The sequence below is a fragment of the Eupeodes corollae genome, chromosome X, assembly GCF_945859685.1.
Source record: "Eupeodes corollae chromosome X, idEupCoro1.1, whole genome shotgun sequence".
Taxonomy (NCBI): Eukaryota; Metazoa; Arthropoda; class Insecta; order Diptera; family Syrphidae; genus Eupeodes; species Eupeodes corollae.
In genome coordinates this window covers 3,668,326-3,689,295 of record NC_079150.1, presented here as the reverse complement: position 1 = coordinate 3,689,295, position 20,970 = coordinate 3,668,326, and the positions used below count along the sequence as shown (strand labels likewise).

General features: G+C 32.1%; 1 protein-coding gene across 7 annotated transcripts in view; it reads right to left on the bottom strand.

The window, feature by feature from the left end:
• Positions 1-1,755: 1,755 nt before the first annotated feature.
• The window catches only part of LOC129953287 (eukaryotic translation initiation factor 4 gamma 3), a 36,734-nt gene continuing 17,519 nt past the window's right edge, over positions 1,756-20,970 (bottom strand). For all 7 annotated transcript variants that reach the window (XM_056066310.1, XM_056066309.1, XM_056066311.1 and 4 more), the window contains 9 exons: positions 7,879-10,835; positions 7,516-7,795; positions 6,748-6,902; positions 6,203-6,686; positions 5,916-6,130; positions 5,710-5,856; positions 5,418-5,640; positions 5,241-5,345; positions 1,756-3,610 (listed from right to left, as the gene is read on the bottom strand). In XM_056066310.1, coding sequence (XP_055922285.1) covers positions 3,537-3,610; positions 5,241-5,345; positions 5,418-5,640; positions 5,710-5,856; positions 5,916-6,130; positions 6,203-6,686; positions 6,748-6,902; positions 7,516-7,795; positions 7,879-10,835 — 4,640 coding nt within the window. In that variant the 3' untranslated portion in view covers positions 1,756-3,536. The remainder of the gene's footprint in view (positions 3,611-5,240; positions 5,346-5,417; positions 5,641-5,709; positions 5,857-5,915; positions 6,131-6,202; positions 6,687-6,747; positions 6,903-7,515; positions 7,796-7,878; positions 10,836-20,970) is intronic.

The window sequence follows — 20,970 nt, the reverse complement described above, 5'->3', positions numbered from 1 at the left end:
ATTTGTTTTCATTAGACGCGTCCACGATCAAAATTAAAAGAAAAAATATTCTTAGTTTTTTGTTTGTTTATTTTTGCTTAGTTTTTATACATATAGATTTTTATATATGCCTTGCCTATAGGAAATAGGTAAGTATTACATATATAAACATACGTGTGCTGGTGTGCACGTCAATATCTATAAATTCCTACCAAAAATATTGTTAATTATCATATATTATTTATTTTTATTATAATTAATCGCCTTTATAATTATTTATATTTAAAAATTTTTTCCTATAAGTGGAAAAATTGTTTGCTTCTTTTTTAATTATATAAAACGTATCAAGGAGAAGTAGCAACACTTTATAACTGTGTTATGTATGTATATATATATAAATATATATTAATTTTTCCTGATATTAAATACATTCATCTACTTTATATAAATGTGTTTATTTTTTTCCATTTGTAATGTAAAAAAGTGGTCACTATACAACTTATTTCTTTAAATGTTTGTTTTTATTTTTCATTTAATATATATACAATGCATTTACAATAACTGTATATCGTCCGCGGAGGACAAAATTGGTCAAGTTATATTTGTAAAAACAAGCTAACGATGCAGTTTTAGTTATTTGGACATGCATCTTACGAATTTAAAAATTCTAATTGGACAGATAAATAACAACCTCAATTATTTAACAAATTTTTTGAAGTAATTTTTAGTTTGGGAAAATTAAAAATAGTTTTAATCCGATTCTAACTATTATTCAAAGAAATTGGGAATAACATAGCACATTTAGCTTTTGTATAACTGAAAACAATTCGTTGCTGCCAGTAATAAGTTTTTAATTCAAAAAATCGCATGCTGGAAAATTTAGTTTTTATGACCAATTTTGCTTTCCGTTAACGATAAAAAAAAACGTGTGAGTAAACGGTGGGCCAACTATGTATAAAAGCAACATTTTTATTTAAAAACTAATTGGAAAAGCGCCCAAAAATATTGGAGCTTTAAATAATATTCACACAATACAACTACTAATCATACAAAGTTTGTATCATTGGAATTTTTAAAAACCCCAGGAAGTAGTTGGTATTATAAAAAAAAGACAGACTGAGACGAAGAAAATTGATAATCGAAATTGGTGTTTCGACTTCGTCCAACAAAATCATTTGAAGATGTTTTATCTATGTAAAACTAACATTTATATCATTAAATAAGTCATATATCTTTTAATGTTGCTATTTATATGTGATATCAGGGCCGAAATCGCATGAAATGAAATATATAGTTCGATATATTAAATATTTCTAGTCGCTTTCAAAATAGCTGTCTCTTTAGTTTTTATAGAGAAAATTAGAGATAACTCAATGACAATCAACAATCCCATTAGACGATTTAACTCCATTAATTTTTTTGTTTATATGTTAATGTAGTACGTGTAGGACATTACTCTGTTTATAGAATGGCTAATTGTTAAATTTGTATTAAATATTCTTATTAATCTCTAAAACTTCTACTTAAATTGAAATTAATTGTGGGATATCTACAAGACACCCAGGCCTAGTGAATTGCAATTTTCATTTTGCAGTAATTAGACTTATATTCTGCCGATTCTAAACTACTAAGATGAGATACACTATCATGGCGAATATTATTGAAGCTCTCGTCTTTTATTAGGAACAGTAACCCTGAAAGATTTCTTAAAATTGTGAGTCAGGAAGTTAAAAAAATAGTAGTGTCATTTTGAAAATAAAAAAAAATCCAGTTGAATACTTTGTTGACCCACCTTTTATTAATATTGGTTTGGTAATTCCGAATTGAAGTTATGTTAAAGTGAAACAAATTTACAATTATGTTAGGCCATTGTTAAAAAAAACGTGTCGAAAACGGGTCCAAAAAAATATTATCTATGAATACAGTTTTCCAATTTTCAATAAAATATAAACGATTTTTTCGAACGTCTTTGTCTAATGACGATATTTTAATTAAGCTCAAGATTTTAAGACGTCGATTTATTTTATGTAGGTGTGTAGGCATTGCTTTTTTTCTTATTTACTCAAAATTTAAAATATTTTACAAAAATATAAATATAATACTATTTTATTGTTTCTCTCAAATATTGTAGAAGTCATAAAATAATAAAATATAGAACGAAACTGTTGTTTTTTTGCCAACCTCGCTGTAATGTTTTTTTTTTTTTTTTACTTTTTCGATATTTTCTTTTTTTTTTTAAGTTTTTAACACAAAGTTTTATATTGTTTTATTTTACAAAGCTATTTACATAAAAAGACATAGTCATTTATATCTTCATTCAGTTTATTTGTATATATTTGAAAAAGAAAAGATCTACTTTATTATTTTAATACAACAAAATAAATAAAATATTTTTATTTCTTTTAATAAAACGAAATACCCGATAACCAAAATCAAAAATGCAGTAAACTTAATTATTAAAATTTGCACCAGGCTCACATTTAACAAGTTGCATACATATATATGCGTCTATATGAGTCGTGGCATAAGTCACTATTTCCACATCCTTTGTAAATGGAAATATTAATTTCTGCCACATTAAAAATAAACAACTCATACCAACATATATATACATACGTATATATATATAATTTTTACTTTATTCTGCAGCAACATATTGTAATGCTTTTTTTTTAATTTTTTATCTATTCTTAGTGAGAAAAAACCGAACAAAAATATGATACAAAAATTAAAAACATAACGTCCTTCGCGACATGTAAATCTCTACATTAATTCACCTTCTGTTAGAGCAGCGGAATTAATTGTTCTTGTTTTTTTTTTGTTTTTTTTTTTTAGCAGAGCATTTTTTATTATATTTTCCGTTTTATTTACAATTTTATTTAGTGTAACGCTCACAAAATATTCATATTCTGTGTCTGTGATAAAAATTGTTTTAAATTAACATATTTAATACATTTCCCTAACTAGAGCAATAATAATAATAATAAAAACTGATCTTCTGTATATATTCACTCGATTCGATTAAAATTGAAAATATAAACTTCTTTTTCTTTCATTCTTAAAATTAAGTATAACAAAAAAAAAACAAATAATTCTATTACAAAAATAAAACAAAACATTAATAAAAAAAAAAAGGATGAGCTCCTGCGAATCTATGTTATAAGTTATATATAATAATTAGAGTTATGTTCTTGTTTCCACCATAATCTTTATCCATTTTCATTACATAGTCTCTATATCCATTTTCGTTACATAGAGGTACATTTTCTAGTTTTTGTTTTGAATAATAATAAATCGCGATAAAATTATTTTTTTTTTATCAAATTATTCAATTAGTTATTCATTTTATAAATATAAGAGGATGGTTATGTGTTGGTTTACCGTTATGTTTATGTATGTGAAAAGGATGTGAATATTTGTTTTATTTTTCGCTTTCAAATATCGAATAATGTATCATGATTTTGTTTTTATTCTTATTTTTTTTATTTAAAGTAATTTTAGTTTATATTTTATTCTTAGTAGAGATACGAGACACTTAAGCACAATTGAATTTTATGTTAATTAGCTTCATCACTCGTTTCACCACTAAGTAATTGATTAAAGAAAGGATTCAATCCTTTAACGGCTACACCTAAAAGAAAAACAGATAGAAAAAAATAAATATAAATATATTATTGATACAAATATAAAATTCAATTAATAAAGAATTAGCATTTTTTTGATTTTCAAACAGGGAAGTCCTAATAGCATTTACAATTTAAAAAAAGAGTCACATATTCGATAAGTATGACGCATAAATATCATTAATTAGAACTTTCAACAGGCGAAAATATATAACAGCTATCTTTCAGCGCATACATTGGGTCTTGTGAATAAAAGAAAGCTTTAGCTAGAATTTGGATTCTTAAGTCAAAGCTAGAATGTGTGTGATAGAAAGAGGACGTGGATATTTTTGTGATATCTGAGTGAACCTAGATTAGAATTCGGTATTGGATAAGATGACTGAGGAAACACACTAATAAATAAAATGGAGCATACATAAACAAAATGTATAAAATTAATCTCTTTTTCCAATCCAATCTTCAAACTATTAATGAATATTTTTATCAAAATTGAATCAATGAAGTAAACAGAAGTAGTGAGTCTAAAATAAACCAATTTTCTCAAAATACTTTGTTTTCCATTTGGAGAAGTGTTTTTTAAAATGTATCTAGATATATAAAGTTTAATTAAAATGGTTATAGCCATTTTTAAGTGTCGAAACCGCCCTAGAAAAGCTAGGACAACAGTGCAACCTCATGGGAATAAGATTCAAATTTAATGCATCCGTACCCTGAAGACTGAACGAAAAAAAAAAACATTTTTATTAGGCTCGGACAGACTAAAAACGCCACGTGACGAAAAGGCTGCTACAAACAAAATTATGGAAAGAGAAACAGGAGGTGTACCTATTCGGGACATATTTTACTCTCTATTCGCATATAAACACAGAAAACTAAAACTTTGAAAAGGAATCAAAGAGAATAATACAATTTATTTTTGTCATTCTTATAGCCCTTGCATGACAAACATCTTCAAATTATTAATGAATATTTTTATCAAAATTAAATCAATGAAGTAAACAGAAGTAGTGAGTCTAAAATAAACCAATTTTCTCAAAATACTTTGTTTTCCATTTGGAGAAGTGTTTTTAAAAATGTATCTAGATATATAAAGTTTAATTAAAATGGTTATAGCCATTTTTAAGTGTCGAAAACGTCCTAGAAAAGCTAGGACAACAGTGCAACCTCATGGGAATAAGATTCAAATTTAATGCATCCGTACCAAATTTAAAGCTGAAGACTGAACGAAAAAAAAAAAAACATTTTAATTAGGCTCGGACAGACTAAAAACGCTACGAGGCGAAAAGGCTGCTACAAACAAAATTAGGGAAATAGGAACAGGAGGTGTACCTATCGGGATATATTTTAATCTCTATTCGCATATAAACACCGAAAACTAAAACTTTGAAAAGGAATCAAAGAGAATAATACAATTTATTTTTGTCATTTTTATAGCCCTTGCATGCCAACATTTTTTCCTCTCGTCCCGGAATGCGGGTTCTCTAAAAATATTTGCTAATAGTAATACAGTTTTCATACATTAACAAAGGTTTAACTTAATACAACAATAGAAAATATACAAAACAATATTGAGCTGCCATTTGTTACTTCTTCCATTTCTGGTCTAATTTTTTAAAAATTGAAAAAGTGTTTACTTACCTTTGCCAGCTAGGGCCTCTTCTTTCGAATCTCGCCATTTAATATAAGCTTCTTGTTGTATAACTTCAGCTTCATACAACTCGCCAAATAATTCACTTAAAAGGCCTGTTATAAAAAAAAAATTAAAAAACATTTAGAACCAATACCGATTTTGATAGGCAATAATTTATAACTTACCTCTAGGATGTTCCAAACGATTACATAGTAACTGCATTGCAAACAGAGCCTCGAGCTCTAGTTGTTCTTTTGAATCCAAAAGACGTGTCAGTATAGGTATGCAAGTCTTTTGAAACGTTGTTAATTCTAATTTAAATGTACCCTCTTTGAAGGCAATCGCATAATTGCAAATGGAAGTTGTTAGTGCTCGTGTTAACGTTTTATCAAGTTCAGATACATTTCCCTATCATAATAAAAAAAAAACGACCATTTATCAAGAGTATAAACAAAATATAACATTAAAAGTACTAACATTAAGGTAATCGATTATAGATTCAACTGAAGCTTTATCTTTAAGCAATTGATCTACACGTTCTATAATTTTCTCATTAAATTTAATTTTATCTTCTGTGACAACAATGTGCGGTTTCGCTGATTCATCTTCCAAAAATTCAAGTTTCTGCAACAATTATTTAAGAATTTAGTAATGCAATAAGAAATTAAATATTTAACGTTTACATTTGTTTTAATAAAGTTGTCAACATCAGACTCGGGCATAAAATCAGTCCAGTTTAGTTTTGAACTCTTCCACGTGGCACGAGTGAAATTTGGCCCTATTTCACGTGTGGAATATTTAAGGAAACTCTTAAGGAAAGTAACTCCTTGCCTTTGCTCGGCTAAATCTTGGTTCCATAAATCATTTATGGTAATTATTTTGTTAGTCATTAATGGACCTGGAAAACAGACAAAGACACAAATTTAATTTATTGAATATTGAATTGAATATAATTCAATTCCAAAATTACCTGCGAATTCAAAAATATTAGTCCAAAAATAGGGTACATCTAGTATAAGGTCGCAGACAAATTCTCCCAATTGCTTGTAAGCCAATTTAAAGTGTGCGATACTGATGTAATTTCGCTTGATGAAATATGCTATACTATTGGCAGCATAACGACGTTGTAATTGGCCGACGTTAACCAAATGCAAATATTCGGATAGAATCATAAACAAAAAATATGAACGCAAATTTTCTTTGAATTTTGTCAAGCATGATATGACTGAATTCAGAGTTTTTGCATTGGCAGCAGCTTCAATCATATCTGAGATTGCCGATTTCATAGCTGTTTCTTCTTCTTTGGTAGGTTCATCGAAAACAGCTCGTGGGGCAACAGCAAGTGATTCATATTCGACATCTGCAGGTGTTGCATTTGATGTTGTTGATGTGCTCGAATTATTATTTGAAGCCATCTGCTGTTGGTGTGATGATGAAGATGAAGGTAATCCCATCTAAATCAATTTAAAGAAAAAACATTATCATATTTTTATGAGAAATAATTTACGATATTACCTTAGGTTGCATTCTAGGAGCCATTGATTGATAATTCTTGTTATGACTAGCTGATTTTTGCATGTTCGAAGCATTCATCATACCACGACCTGGGTTGTTACGGGACGAAGAACTTTCTCGAGATCCATGCGCTGAGCCACCATGGGAATGAACACCTGATTATTTATAATTTGAAGTTTTATTGTTGTCATTAATATAATAAAGATTAATAAATTTGAGAATATTTTTACTATTACTATTCCTAATTAACAAATTTTCTATGAATTTCTATTAAAAGAAATACAATTTCTTTCTCAAGAATTGTTTTGTTTATAATGACCACGCTTTCAATTGCCACATAGTACCTTTTTGATTTAGGCATAGTGCAAGCACTAAGAAAGTAATTGTTTGAAATATCGCCTGACGAAGAATCACCCTGTTCCAATATTTTCTTGGATAGCGTATAATCTCAAAGATCATTTTCAGGTCTTAAAATTTAACGATTCTACAGTTTATTTTGGGCTATTAAATATTTTTGTTTAATATGATTCAGGGCAAGACTTTCCGGTATCTTTTGGGTTTTTATCAAGTTCTGATTTTTAAGGATTCTTATGGCCGTTACCGTTTGCATTAATATTAAGTTTTCTAGAAAATTATATTTATGGCCATTAATGGTTATATTTTAATGTAATATATATATATATAAACTTATTCGAAGCTTTAATACTATTGCTTATACTAAAAATAATATATTACTAGTGAATTATTTCTTGAATATAAGACACTTACCTCGGTCATATCGATCTCTTTCCATTGAGTTTTTGTTATATGAATTTTTGTTTCTTGGACCACCACGATCGTTTCTATCATTTCTATCATTTCTGTCATTTCTGTCATTTCGGTCATTTCGGTCATTGCGATCATTGTTACTCTTTGAGTCAATCAATGTGGATAATACAGCGAACGAATTGGAAGCTGTTGATTGAGTCCGCGACTGACCTCCACTACTGTTCCACAGGAACTGTTGCAGACCACCCATCTTCTTAGTTCCCATATCTAAATCATTGAGCTGTAAATGCAAATTTTGTTTACATACAATTTTCATAAAGATTTATAATTAGAGTATGTATTAGTATGATATTCAAGCCATACCATCGGTTCAAGTTTATTGGTGTCAACAGCACCAATCGATCGGTTGCCTTTTCCTGTCTGCACATGATGCCAGGTATCATCACTGTTATTGGAGGTGTTTACATTGCCACCCATACTATTACCACCGCTTTGATTTTGATTTCGTCGCATTGATCCACCATCATCATTGCGACCACCACCTCGACTGCCATCACGATTATTGCTATAAGAATTATTACCACGATCGGCAAATCGGCGATCATCTTTTTTCATGCTGCCTCCGCCTCCACCACCTCCACTGTTACCACCTCCACCACTGCTGGACATTATATTACTATAGTTAATGTACTGAGTTGACATTTGTTCGGTCTTGGTTTGTTTCTGAATTTCATCCATAGTCTTTGGTGTATCGCCACGTGTCGAAACCCATTTGCGTGTACGTAAATCTATTACATCTTGCAACATAAATCGCACACGACTGGTTACCTTAGCTCCCTCTTTGTCCGTTTTTGAGACAATGGCCTGCATTTTCTTCATTGTATTATCCAAATTATATAAAACGTTGGGTTCCTTGCTCTGTGGAGTCTTTTCGAACTTCTCACCAACTGTAGTCAACAATTTGCACAGACTCTCCAATTGATCTTCAGACTTGGCTTTGAGCAACAAATCAATGCAAGAGTTTATAATTTTTCCAGTTAACATTGAAATCTTAAATAGTTCACCAATAAATCGAACAGTACCACCTGAGCGACGACGTATCTTACGTTCTTCATCTTCCAATTGAGCCTGCAATTCAAGTTTCTCAACTGGATCTTTGCAATCACGAATTTTATCTAAAATCGGTTGGAGAATATTTTCTTTTGCCTCACGTTTGGCGACATTTTCAATGAATTCATGTTCTGTTTTGTCAAGCAATGATGTCCGGAATTGTATTAAATTCGACCTGGTGCCACTTTCAATTGTGTCACGTGCTTTAACTTCGTCGACAAGTCTTTGACATAGACGTGCATAAGAAACTGAAAAATTTGGCTCATCAATAGCCTTTTCAAAGACTAGTTCCATGACGTCGTTGACTTTTTCGTTTGTGTCGATCTTAAGTTTTATAATTTGCTCCACCAGAGTATCGAATTTTTCTGGCGTCAATTTATTTAGAATTCCACGGACACGTCGTTTTAATTCTTCACTATCATGTAAACCATCTCCAGCTTCGGGAGCAAGTTGACGTGGTCGCCACGCATTGTCAGTCTCGTTTAGTTTCACGTCTTGATTTAGCGACAAGTTTATACGGTAGATACTGCCTTTGGTGCTTCCCTTGTTATTACGGTTATTTACACCTGACATTGATGCCTGTTTGTTATTGTATCCAGCACCACCTCCCATACCACCAACACTACCACAAATATTTATTACAGATCGATCACCCATGGAGCCGATTCCACCCATTGACTGAACACGTTTGTTATTATTATTGCTACGAACAAAAGACGGCATCAAATTGGGCTGAGAGTCTGGAAGAATCGATGCATTTATCGTGCTCACATTGGGCGTTTGTCTAGATGCTTTAGCCTCTCGCAATTGCATCAATTGATCGCGATCGTACTGCTTCTTTCCGGTAGGATTCTGTGGTGACCATTGTCCTTCGTTGTAATTAATCAAGGATTGAATTGCTGCTTGTATAGCTGCGGATTGTTCAGTAGTTGGTTTGGTTTTGCCCGGTGATACAATCTTTTCTTTTTTATTACTGCTACTATCTTCAGTTGCAGAGGTACCTGAATCAACAATTCCACCTTCCCCATTGAGGGTTGGTGTTGCCTTCGCAACTTTATCAGGAAGCTCTGGTGTTTTTGAGGGTTTAATGTTATTATTGCTCTCACTAACTACTTGACTACTACTATTGTTGGCGATTTCAGTCGATTCAGCTGTTGTTGGTATTGTTTTTGCAGGAGTGGCGGTTGTTACTTTTGAGTTGGAGTTATTGTTGACAAGATCTATCATTGGCTTATCTGTTAACGATTTGGACACAGGAGTATTAGCAGCAATTTGCGACGCCGCTACACTTCGATCCGTTTCGTCAGTTGATGTCTTTTTACTTGTGCTAATGTTGTTATTGTTATTAATATTATTGGAACTGCTGCTATTACTACTGTTAATATTATTAAGATTTTTATCTAAACTATCGTTTAATGTATCTATCTTATAATTTATATTAAGGATTTCCTCTTGAAGAGTCTTCTGCTCAACGGCATCTTCCTTGCCATTTGTCATCATCGTTCCTTCTACTGAATTTGTAGAAACTAGTGTTTCGGATTGCTGCTGCAGTTCATCGGACGACATTGTTTGTGTGTTTACATTAACTGCTGTTGGGTTAACTTCGTTTTCGCTTAGTTTCATGCTCTTCTTGTCCGATGATTTTGGATTTGCTATTTTAATTTCGTTATTAGCTAGAGTAGTTGATTTCGCTGGATCACTGACCCTCTCAGGGAGTATTATCCTTTCCGTTGTTGTTATTTTAGACGTGGAAACTATTGAATTATCATTTATCTCGCTGGAAGATGATTTTTGTATTAAAGACGATGTAATTGATGTTGCCGATGAAGATGAAGACAAAGTCGATAAAGTGGATGTTGGTGATGAAGATGCTGTTGTTGGTAAACTATTACTATTTTCCTGTTTCGAGGATGACGTTTCAGTTGCGACCGTGGAGGTTTCAGGAGAATTTTGTTGAACACTACTTATTAATTCTTTTTCACAACTTGAATTTTCTAAGTCAGCTGTGGCTGTTGTTGAATTATCTTGTTGAATTGTTTCTTGTTGGAGTGGTGCAGCAGTTGGTGTAGTTTTTATTTGGTTGCGTGGTGTTGATGTTGTTGAATTCGTTCCCGGCAAAATCACAGATAATTGATCAACAGTTGAAGAAGATTCAATAACATCAGTAACTTGTATTGCTTTATTAGTTAGTGATTCATCAGTTGGTTTAGCTGCGTGAGCAAACATAAAAGAAACAAGTTAAAAAGTTAGATATGCCATGGTATAACTGTACAACCAAATACAGAAAATCAATACTAAATAAAAATTATATGGGTTAGTTTTATTCAAAATTTTTAACGATCAAGACCTATTTTTCAATTTCAATTGATGCCTTGAATTAAAAAATATTCACGATTCGAAAGGGGTTAAACAAAATATTGTAGTGTATGTATATAAAAATGTCCTATTAAATGAGAAATCATCATTTCCCTTGAGACACCGAAATCAAGCATAAGTGAGCGCAGATAATAGAGGTGGAAGATCTTCAAAAAGTGACTGTGCTTTTGTCATGTACTGCTTTCTTTAAATAATTCTGATAGTGTTCGAAGTAAAGGTTCAGTGCCTGCTCCGTAGATTCACCCCTATCGAGGTAACCGATCGGAGAATAATTTTCTCCGATTTGTCTAAAATTTACTAATTTTGTGTCATCGTAACCGTTCAGAAAAACGATTCGGAGAAATCTGCGAAACAAATTAAGATGTACGTTGAAAATGTCAAACTGTTTATACACAATTTTTGTTCCAATTTTCTCCTATAGTTAAACACTGCGGGAATTTATTGCGAATGCTAATTTTAAGATGGAAGGCTACGGTGAGCAAGCATTGCAGGAACAAGATTTTTTTTTAAATTTTGTTTTCTTTTAGAAATTTACATTTTCTATGAATTTTTTTCCATAAATAATTTTTATTATTTTATCAAATAAAAGTTTTTGAAACAAAAAAATGCATTACAAATTTTTTGACTTTAATTTTTGCTTTGAACTGTATGAGAATGTTGCCTCTTCTTCTTTCCTGAAACAAATTGTTCCAATAAGATTAAGAAAAAATATAAATATGTTTTGTTTTCACATATCTACTAAACATACTATTTTTCTGTTTGATATTGCAATGGATTTAGAAAGCTCATATTTTTAAAAACAAACATGTATCTTGTTTACTTCAATAGTGTGAAAAAAACCACAAGCAGGGATCTAGCTTTACGTATTTTACACCTAGACGCGGAAAACACGTTAAATGATTGCGAATCGCCTGTAAGTCAAAATTTGATGTCTCCATCCCGTCGAAAATACCATTACTACAACACAACCCTAACGACTAAACCGTTGGAAAACATTTGATTGCAATAGTGAGCGGGATGCATTTAGGTATATGCACATTTTAAATACCTACAATAATTTTAGGGAAAATCATTCCAAAAATTTGCGTCTATTCTTTGGAAATATGTGTACTTTTTTTCCAAAAGCTTTTCAGGGAATGTTGTTAAAATTCTCTAATTTGCTTCTATCCGTTTAGTAAATTTGAAAAAAAAATCCCAGGAAAGTTTCATTTTTATGGTGATATTTTTTGTAAATTTAACCTTAATCCAGAATGTTGTATGCAAAAATAAATTGAATTATTAATAATTGCAAATATTATTCTTATCGTTTATCGCATGAATCCAGAATACTTAACAAGAATAATGCTTATCTTAGCCATATAAAATGCTTTAACAAAAATGCAAAGAAATAAATTCAATAAGATAGAAGAAGTTTTAAGTGTTATAAACTGTGACGAAAACAATACTTGCAGTCTTAAACCATTTGATGAAATTGATATTAGCGAAGTTATTGTGGACATTAGCTGTAGTGGAACACTGATGACTCCTACATACATACAATTGTGCTTCAAAAATTGGGCAAAATTCATTGATTTGAAAACAATTTTTTTTTCCAAAAACATGAAGACCATCATATTTTTTAAAGCAACAGATTGAATTTATTTAAGCAAAAGACAATCGACATGAATTTAAAACTTAAGAATATGAGAAAGGAAACGATGAAGCATTTACCCTAAATGGTATTGATATAAATAATATATCTATATGTATGATGCATCGACGACGACGATGACGGCTTTGCGCACGTGTAAATTTTATATCACCACCAATACCACCGCCACATAAACCAAAAATACAAAATAATAAAATCAAAGTAGGTAGCAACAGCTCAAGGTTCTTAAGTGAAACTACGGAATTTCTAAGTCTGGTTCAGATTAATAATGTCCCTGAGTGAGACAATTATATATTATTTTTGTTGTTTTTATTTGATAATATATTTAGACTTGCACAAAATGTGATCATCTATTTTGTAGGTGCGCGCACGCGGTCGACTAGCATTTCACCACTATGATTCCACACTTGAAGATACGTTTGTATCTATTATCTAAGTAGAGTAGAAGTTTGTGAAAGAGAAAGGCAAGGGGAATCTTTTAAAATCTCAATGGAAAAAATATTCATGGAAGATGTTTTGCAGATACACCCAATTAAATATCGCATTATGTTGCAGCCATACCTACTAACTCATTTAAGTGGATAGGTTAGGTAGGCAGGTACATTCACATTCACAGGAGATGTGACGACAAAAGCCACATTTATTTTAAATTTTCACTTCGTTTTTATATCTATTACTAATTTTTAAAACTTATTTGGTATTTAAATATTACATAAAATATTGCGGCTGGCTAAATAGCACTTTATATCACAATTGTAATGGTATTATTATCCCATTCAAAAACACAGTAATATCCGAATACAGATGCACATTCTAAATCACATAATTATTTTTAAAATTTTTTTTCTTCAATTTTTGAATTTTTGCAATCGGTATTTTAATCAGCAGCAGGAAAAAAATAAATTACTTTTAAATTAAATAATAATTGACGAATTAAAAAGAAAAAAATATTGATACATTAATAGAATAGAAGAATAGAAGCAACAACTCTAAGACGGCCGTGCCGCCGCCGCTCCACGCGCACAACGTAACACCAATAATTATGATACGCAATCGCAGTTCGAAACAAAAAATATCATATTGCAACTAATTGATAGAAGAGAAAAATATGATGACAAAATAAAAGAAGGAAAAGAACAAAACACCAATAAAGACAGAAAGATTTAAAACATAATAAAGAAAATAAAGAAAGAAAATATAGCAGCAGCATCATCGTCAACAACCGACTGCTGCTACATTTTTAATCAATTTCAAGGTACCTACTATACCTACCTCTACCTATCACATACAAAAGAACAAAAAATAAAGATAAAGATACCTCCTAAAAGTAATTTTCGGACTACAACTTTGGGAATTCAGGTATACGAGAGTATATCTGTGGAGGAACAGCATTAGTAAAATATCGAAATGGCATAGAATAGGTTTATGTATTTCACGCCTTCACGAGGAATAAAAGTTTCGGCTTTCCAATATCGGGTCAGGTCAGATGTTAAGACACCAGAGTTACCGACATTTTACAATTAGTAAACAAATACTTATACTTTTCCGAAGGGTGATTTATGTAAAATGATTTGTGATGATGTTCTGTATTTAAAATTCAGTGTTAAATAAATTTTCAGTTTATTATACAATTTTCTAAATGTCCTCATAAACCTTGAAGAAACGCTGAACCATTTATGATAATAAAACTGTTTTTGAACAGAAAAAATCGAAACGGTCGAAAACTATTTGTTTTCAATTCTTTCATTTCAAGTTTTTGAAATATATGAAAGAAGTATTAAAATACTGACCATATGTGTTTTGATAACTTGGCAGATCTAAATGATTATAAATGCATCTAAAAGACAAACATTTGTAATCAAAATAATCATACAAGTTGTGTTTTATTTTATTCTTAATAAAAAAGCATTTTTAACATTGTATGTATCCCATCTTTTGACCGTAATGTCCGATTCTTTTCCTTTTAATGAAAAAAGATTTTAAAAAAAAGACGCAGAAATGCGACGCATACTTTTTCCCATCTGTACCCGTCTGTCGATCTGTCTCAACAAAATATTAATAACAATATTTTGAGTGAGACACAAAATTTAAACTCAATATCTTTCTTTGTTCTAATAATACTTGAGTCGAAAACAATTTCTTAACAGCATTTGGGTGTTTTTGCAAATTTTCGCCTTTCTAAAAAATGTTGTCAATTAAATTTTCTTAAAAATTAACTAAAAGTTAGCCAATACTCTTGATATGATAAAATGAGTTTGATTTCAATTCCTGTTTTTGTTCAAGAGATTTTTAGTGGAAATGCAATTGTGGGAAATTTTAGTACCAGTTTTTGAAGGTTCTTTGTTTCTTATATAAAACAATTTTTTCTAAGACGATTGTCATTTATGACGTTCAATTTTGTGTAGATTTTTATTTTTTATTAAAGAACTGAATGTTGGATTTTTAAAAAAATTGTTATTGTTGTATTGCAAACAATATTTTTTTATAAGATGAATTTTACCAGTTGTTAAAAATGTTATTCTTTATTACATAAAATTACTCAAGCTGGTGTTTATTCGTAAAACATTCGAGGTGACAAGTATTTTTATTCAGTTTTTTAAATTGTTTTTAAAGTTGCCGTTGAAATTCGACAGCTTTTTATGGCGGATTCACAGGCGAAAAAATGTTCATTATTTTTCACTGTTCGATTTCGTAGATTTTTTATTGATTGAAATTATATAAAAAAAAGGGACAAAAAATCCTTTGAAATTCGAAATAGTTTGATAAACAAAGTGTGTATATTAATGTTTTATGAAATAAATAAATTGGGTAGCGCAACAGTCCTTTGGGAACTAGGGCCTAGTGACTTACAACTCTCAACCATGTTGTCGGGAATGGAGGGGACCTACAGTTTATATGCCGTATCTGAACGGCTAATTTGAGAAAGCACTTTTTCATGACAAGAGTTACTCTTGGAGAATTTGTCAATTCCTCTCAAGAGGCAGTACCCGTGAAAAGACTTTAGATGGCATAGGCAGTAATCGAACCCAAGACCTCTGGCATGACAGTCCAACGCACTAACCATCATGCCACGGGTACTACTAATTGATTTATTTCATTTAAACTAAAAGGAAAAAATACTTACTTAGTTGAAGGGAGATCCAGAGGAGAAGATTTGTTTCTTATTAGTTTCCCTGACACCCGTTATCTTAATGATTCCAGGGATTCCTCAAATTCCTCCCTTTCAGAGTAAATATACACCATACTTGATTCCATTTTTTTATTTATTATTGTTTATTGAATAAATCACCGCAAATTTCACAAATTCATTCAAGACAAAACAAAATTTGTGGAAAGCTGTCAAACAAAAACTGGAATATAGGAAGAAAAAGTCTAACCAAAAGTGACAAATCACTGGAATATAGGAAGAACTATTTTCGCTTCGCTTCGAATTCGTTAATAAGGAAAAACGACGCTAGTCTAAATTGAAAGGTCGAATTAGAAACGATCCGTAACGAACCTCATAATCAGGCCCCAGGAGTCACCTATCCACGATCTGCAGTCTGACGTGTTAGATTCGCGGAACTGCCAATCTATCCTGTATCAGACCGCATCTATCTAAGAAAAGGAATGCCTCTGGTAGAATGAAGCCGCTCAAGCGTGCACTCTCTAAATACTCGTCGTTCGGATAGAACGACTCGAAAATGCCGCTCGAACACCTGAAACTTCTCCATCTGGAAAGGGGCAACGTTTAACCACACAGGACAACCATAAACGATCATCGGCGGCATGAGGGCCATGAAGCAAATTACCTTCACTTTGGGGTCAAGCTGACTGCTGTAAAACAGCAGTTTCGTCAGAGCGAAGGCTACTCTGGGCCTGGTCAGTGCAGCATTTAAATGTATGTCGATCAACGGTGGCCATCTTTCGCCAATTAGGAACAGAATTGTCTCCGACTTCTGGACATTTATTTTCAATGTCAATATCAATATCAATATCGCTGAACCTTGTCGAAATCACGCTGCAAGAGAATTCTAATAACCTCAACATTTCGGGCCGTTCTGTACGCAATTAATTCGTCGGCATTTTAAGGACATTCTAACCACTCGTTGTCAAGAGCCTTTTCCAAATCAACTAGAACAGCCCTGTTCATTGTTTGTTTTAATTTATTCGATTGAATATTAGAAACGAGTTTAGACGCAGGATGAATTGTGTCATGACCCGCCACGAAGTCGAACTGTTTGTTGTCCGCAGCCCACTAAGTCAGAGCCCCATTGATGATCTTCTCGAAAACTTTTCTGATGCTAGGACGAAGACTTATCGACCAAAAATTTGATGGGTTGGAGTTATTTTTTCCCTTTTTCGGGAGAGGATTAATCACAGCGCAGGGGTCTCCCAATGCACTGGATAATATGCATTATTGAAGAGTGTGGTATAAATGTCAATCGGTAAATTTCTTAGTACTACGTTGGATATACCATCGACAACTGCTGACTTTTTGTTTTGTATTGAGTTGAAGATGAGCTGAAGCTCAATCTTCGTCACTAACAAGGGATTTGGTCACCTTTGCTCGGCGATTATGGCATTTGCCAAGGAATCGTCGTTGAACCGCATGGAACCGAGGATCTCAGATCGACATTGTGTCTCTGTTTTACAGGTCGTAATTGGGGCGAATGCTAACATCCACTTTCTACACTTGCTGGAAAGCAGCTCCCACCGCCTCCACTTTTTCCTGCGGATCTTCCTTTATGAAAAAGTCATCGTCAAATATGGCATCTTCTGGATCTATTTGCGCTGCCCTAAGTACGTCTCTGTTCTCTTCAGTTTTTGGAGTTTCAGACACGGAAGGTCATTATCGTTCTTTTTCCTGAATATCTTGTTGATTTTAGGAAAAAATACTAAGGTCACTGGAATTAATTGACCGGATCTTGCGATCCCAATACTTGTTAACTGATAACCTGTAATTTTCTTAATCAACAGATTGATATTTTTTATTGACCACTTGACAACTTAACTTTAAATCAGACAATTGCACTTATTTAACTTCGAAATAAAAATGAAAAATAGCACTTCTTCACAGGATGGAAGTCAAAGAACGACTGAGGACAGTCCAACGTACTAACCATCATGCCACGGGTACTACAATATAACTTCTTATGCAAAGTTGAAAATTGTCTCGTTTAAAAAATAGACTTTCAGAGAAAATATGCATGCAAATCTAGCCCTAAATACGCTCGAAATCTTAAATTATAATACTTAATAGCAATTCCCGATTGAGGATATAGAAGAAGAAAGAATTAATTGTGTATACCATTTATTTTTCTATTTTTATTAATTTGTGAGTTTTTTGTGAAAACCGTTTATTAACTAGTTAAAACAAAATTAGTTTCATATTTTATTAAGATAGGGTGTGTTTAGAGGTATAGACATTAAAGTTGGCAAAACAATTTTAACTGATGGCTATTTTGTCAGCTGTCAAGTGATTTGTTTTAGGTTCAATGTTGAGACACTACAAAAACGAACTACTATAGATCCAATTAGACGCAACATGTAACATTAATTGATTTATTAAAAGAAATTCTTCCTTATGGCATAGTTGCACATAACAAACCTGTGAATTGGCCTCCAAGAAACAAATCATCGAATACGCCAATTTTGATTGAAAAATCATCTCTAGTGACGACACCAACTCACGCGAGGTTCAACAGGTGGTAATGCATCCACAGAAAATTACCGTTTTTTATGGACGTTAGTGAGGCGGTCACCGTCAACAGCGAGCGTAACATAACGATCACTAATTTCTTATGGCCCAAATTGAGCCATGTGAACTTAGACGAAATGTGATTCCAGCAGGACGGCGCTAAGTGCCACCCAGGAAACGCCACGACATCTAAACACAACATCTACCCGCCCTTAATGAAAAACCCAAAATAAAAATGACACGCAAATGGAAAACTGATGAGCATTACTAAGAGTACTTGTATTACGGTTGAATTTTGTTTTATGGGAAAAATGCAACTGGTTCATTTACTAGAGCTGTTTATGAAATTAACGACAAATATATTGATAAGCACTTTTAAAAACCAGAAACGCATTTTTTATTTTATATTTAAATGAAGTTTTCGGAGAAAACAAACAGTCATATTTAATAAAATAAAAACTATTTCTTTCAAAATTGTATGTTAAATAAATAAATAAGGTGGCAACTCTCCAATACATGCATGCGAGTAATATTGTCAGGGAAGAAAGGGACCAATAGTTTTGGAGCGAATCTGAATGGCTAAGCTGAAAAGAATTACTCTTGGAAGACCCCGAGACAAGTGTGTTCAAATAGCAAAAGTAAACTGGTAGTGTCTTTAACAATTTAAGAGGTATATTTTAAAAACCTGAGGTAAAAGAAAAGAAAATAAAATCTTTAGAAAAACTATTATTTGCTTTGTGTGGCACAAGAGCACTAAATTAGTTCACCAGTGTTACTAAAAAGCCGAAAAACATAAAATTTCGCATATATTTATGCAAAATGTTCAATAACTTAAACCATTTTGATATCTTCAACTTCAAACAAAAAATTAGACAAAGATAACTTAAATTATAAATTCAAAACAAACATACTCTCTAAATCTTACAAGCGAGTTTCAAATCAATAAAAACATATATATCTACCCCCGAAAATACCAACGTACATAGTTTTTGACAATAAGCTACACTGGCAACAAAACGGCATGTGGTTCTCTTAAAAACGTATCCATGATAGTAATATGGGATTCAAGGCATACACAAAGTTATAAATAAGAACCCTCTGTTTTGAGATGCGTTCTCCTAAATTTATAAGAGACGATAGAGACTGTTCTTTTCAAGATTTGCAACACAAAAAAAAAAACTAATAAGGCGATCTATAGAAAGTTTGATTAACTTCACTTTAAAACAAAATTACTTCCTGTATTTTATCGCTTTGATAGAAAGATCAAATTTTGATACCTTCTCCAAATACATTGAACTGACACAACTTTTAAAATGTAATATATGTCTCTGTGTATAAATTCTTATTAAAATCATGGAACGAGATTTATGTGAAAACTGAATAATAAATTAAAAGCAGTGTTGCAAATTAAATTTTTGAAATAAACTGTAAGCCCTTATAACGAGAAACGAATCCAGCGTTCGACTTAAAGCGAATGTTTTAGAAATCCAATATAGAGCAAAATTAAGATACTTGATTTTCCACCATCAAATTGGTGCTAAAAAAGTTGCCTTTTGAAGAGAACATTGATTTCAAAGAGTCGAACGTACGATTGCTTCTGTTTCTAATTTTTAAATTATTATTTTGTACTAGCAAGATAAGTATGAATATACAGTGCGTTTCATAATTATAACCCACTTTTCCATTTGAGATTTAACCCCCAACGAAATTGACAAAAACTCTAAATAACAAAGGGAAAATTTACAAGTGAAATCGTGTGTAGTCTTCGATTGTTCGATAGTACCGCAATTTCTTGATTGATTTTTCTCTCAAGAGAATTCCGTTATATTTGAACTGAGCTACGTTGTTCGGTCGATTTGATGTGGTTCATATTTATAACCCACTTCATAATGCTCCCTGTTACCATCCAGTTCAGTGTGTTTAAATTTAAGTGTTTTGGCTCTGTCATTTAAGACTTTTTTTTTTGCAAAATATGCCGCGCGGTAAGGTACTATCTGGTGTCGAAAAGGGTAAAATTCTGGCTCTAAATGACGAGAATGTGAGCATCAGTGCAATTTCGAGGAGAATTAGCAGAAGTCGTCGGGTTATTGCTAATTTTTTAAAAAATCCAGAAAGTTATGGTACTGTGACACGATCAGGAAGAAAAAAAAAGCTCAGTGACCGCGAGGAGCGAATAATCGGTCGCGCCGCCAGCAATTCAACCGTAAGTTGCGCCAAATTAGCAGCGCTGATTCAGACGAGAGTGTCAAAAACAACGGTTTGGAGAGCTATTCAGCGAAATCCAAACTTGTGTCGGTCTAAAATGAATCGGGCACCACGTCTTTTAGATCGTCACAAGGTCGGTAGGCTGGAGTTCGCCAAGAATAATATGGACACTAATTGGACATCTGTATGTTTGAATTAAAAGTTGTTATTGAATAATCATTAACGTGTTTTTTTTTTTTCATTTACCTACATATGCTGTCTAAAGGTTATTTTTTCTGATGAGAAAAAATTTAACTTAGATGGTCCTGATGGTGTGCACTCTTATTGGCGTGACTTACGGAAGGAACCGAAATATTTCCAAAGGCGAAATTTTGGTGGCGGCTCGGTGATGATGTGGGGTGCTTTCTCATCAAAGGGGTGTCTAGAGATGCAA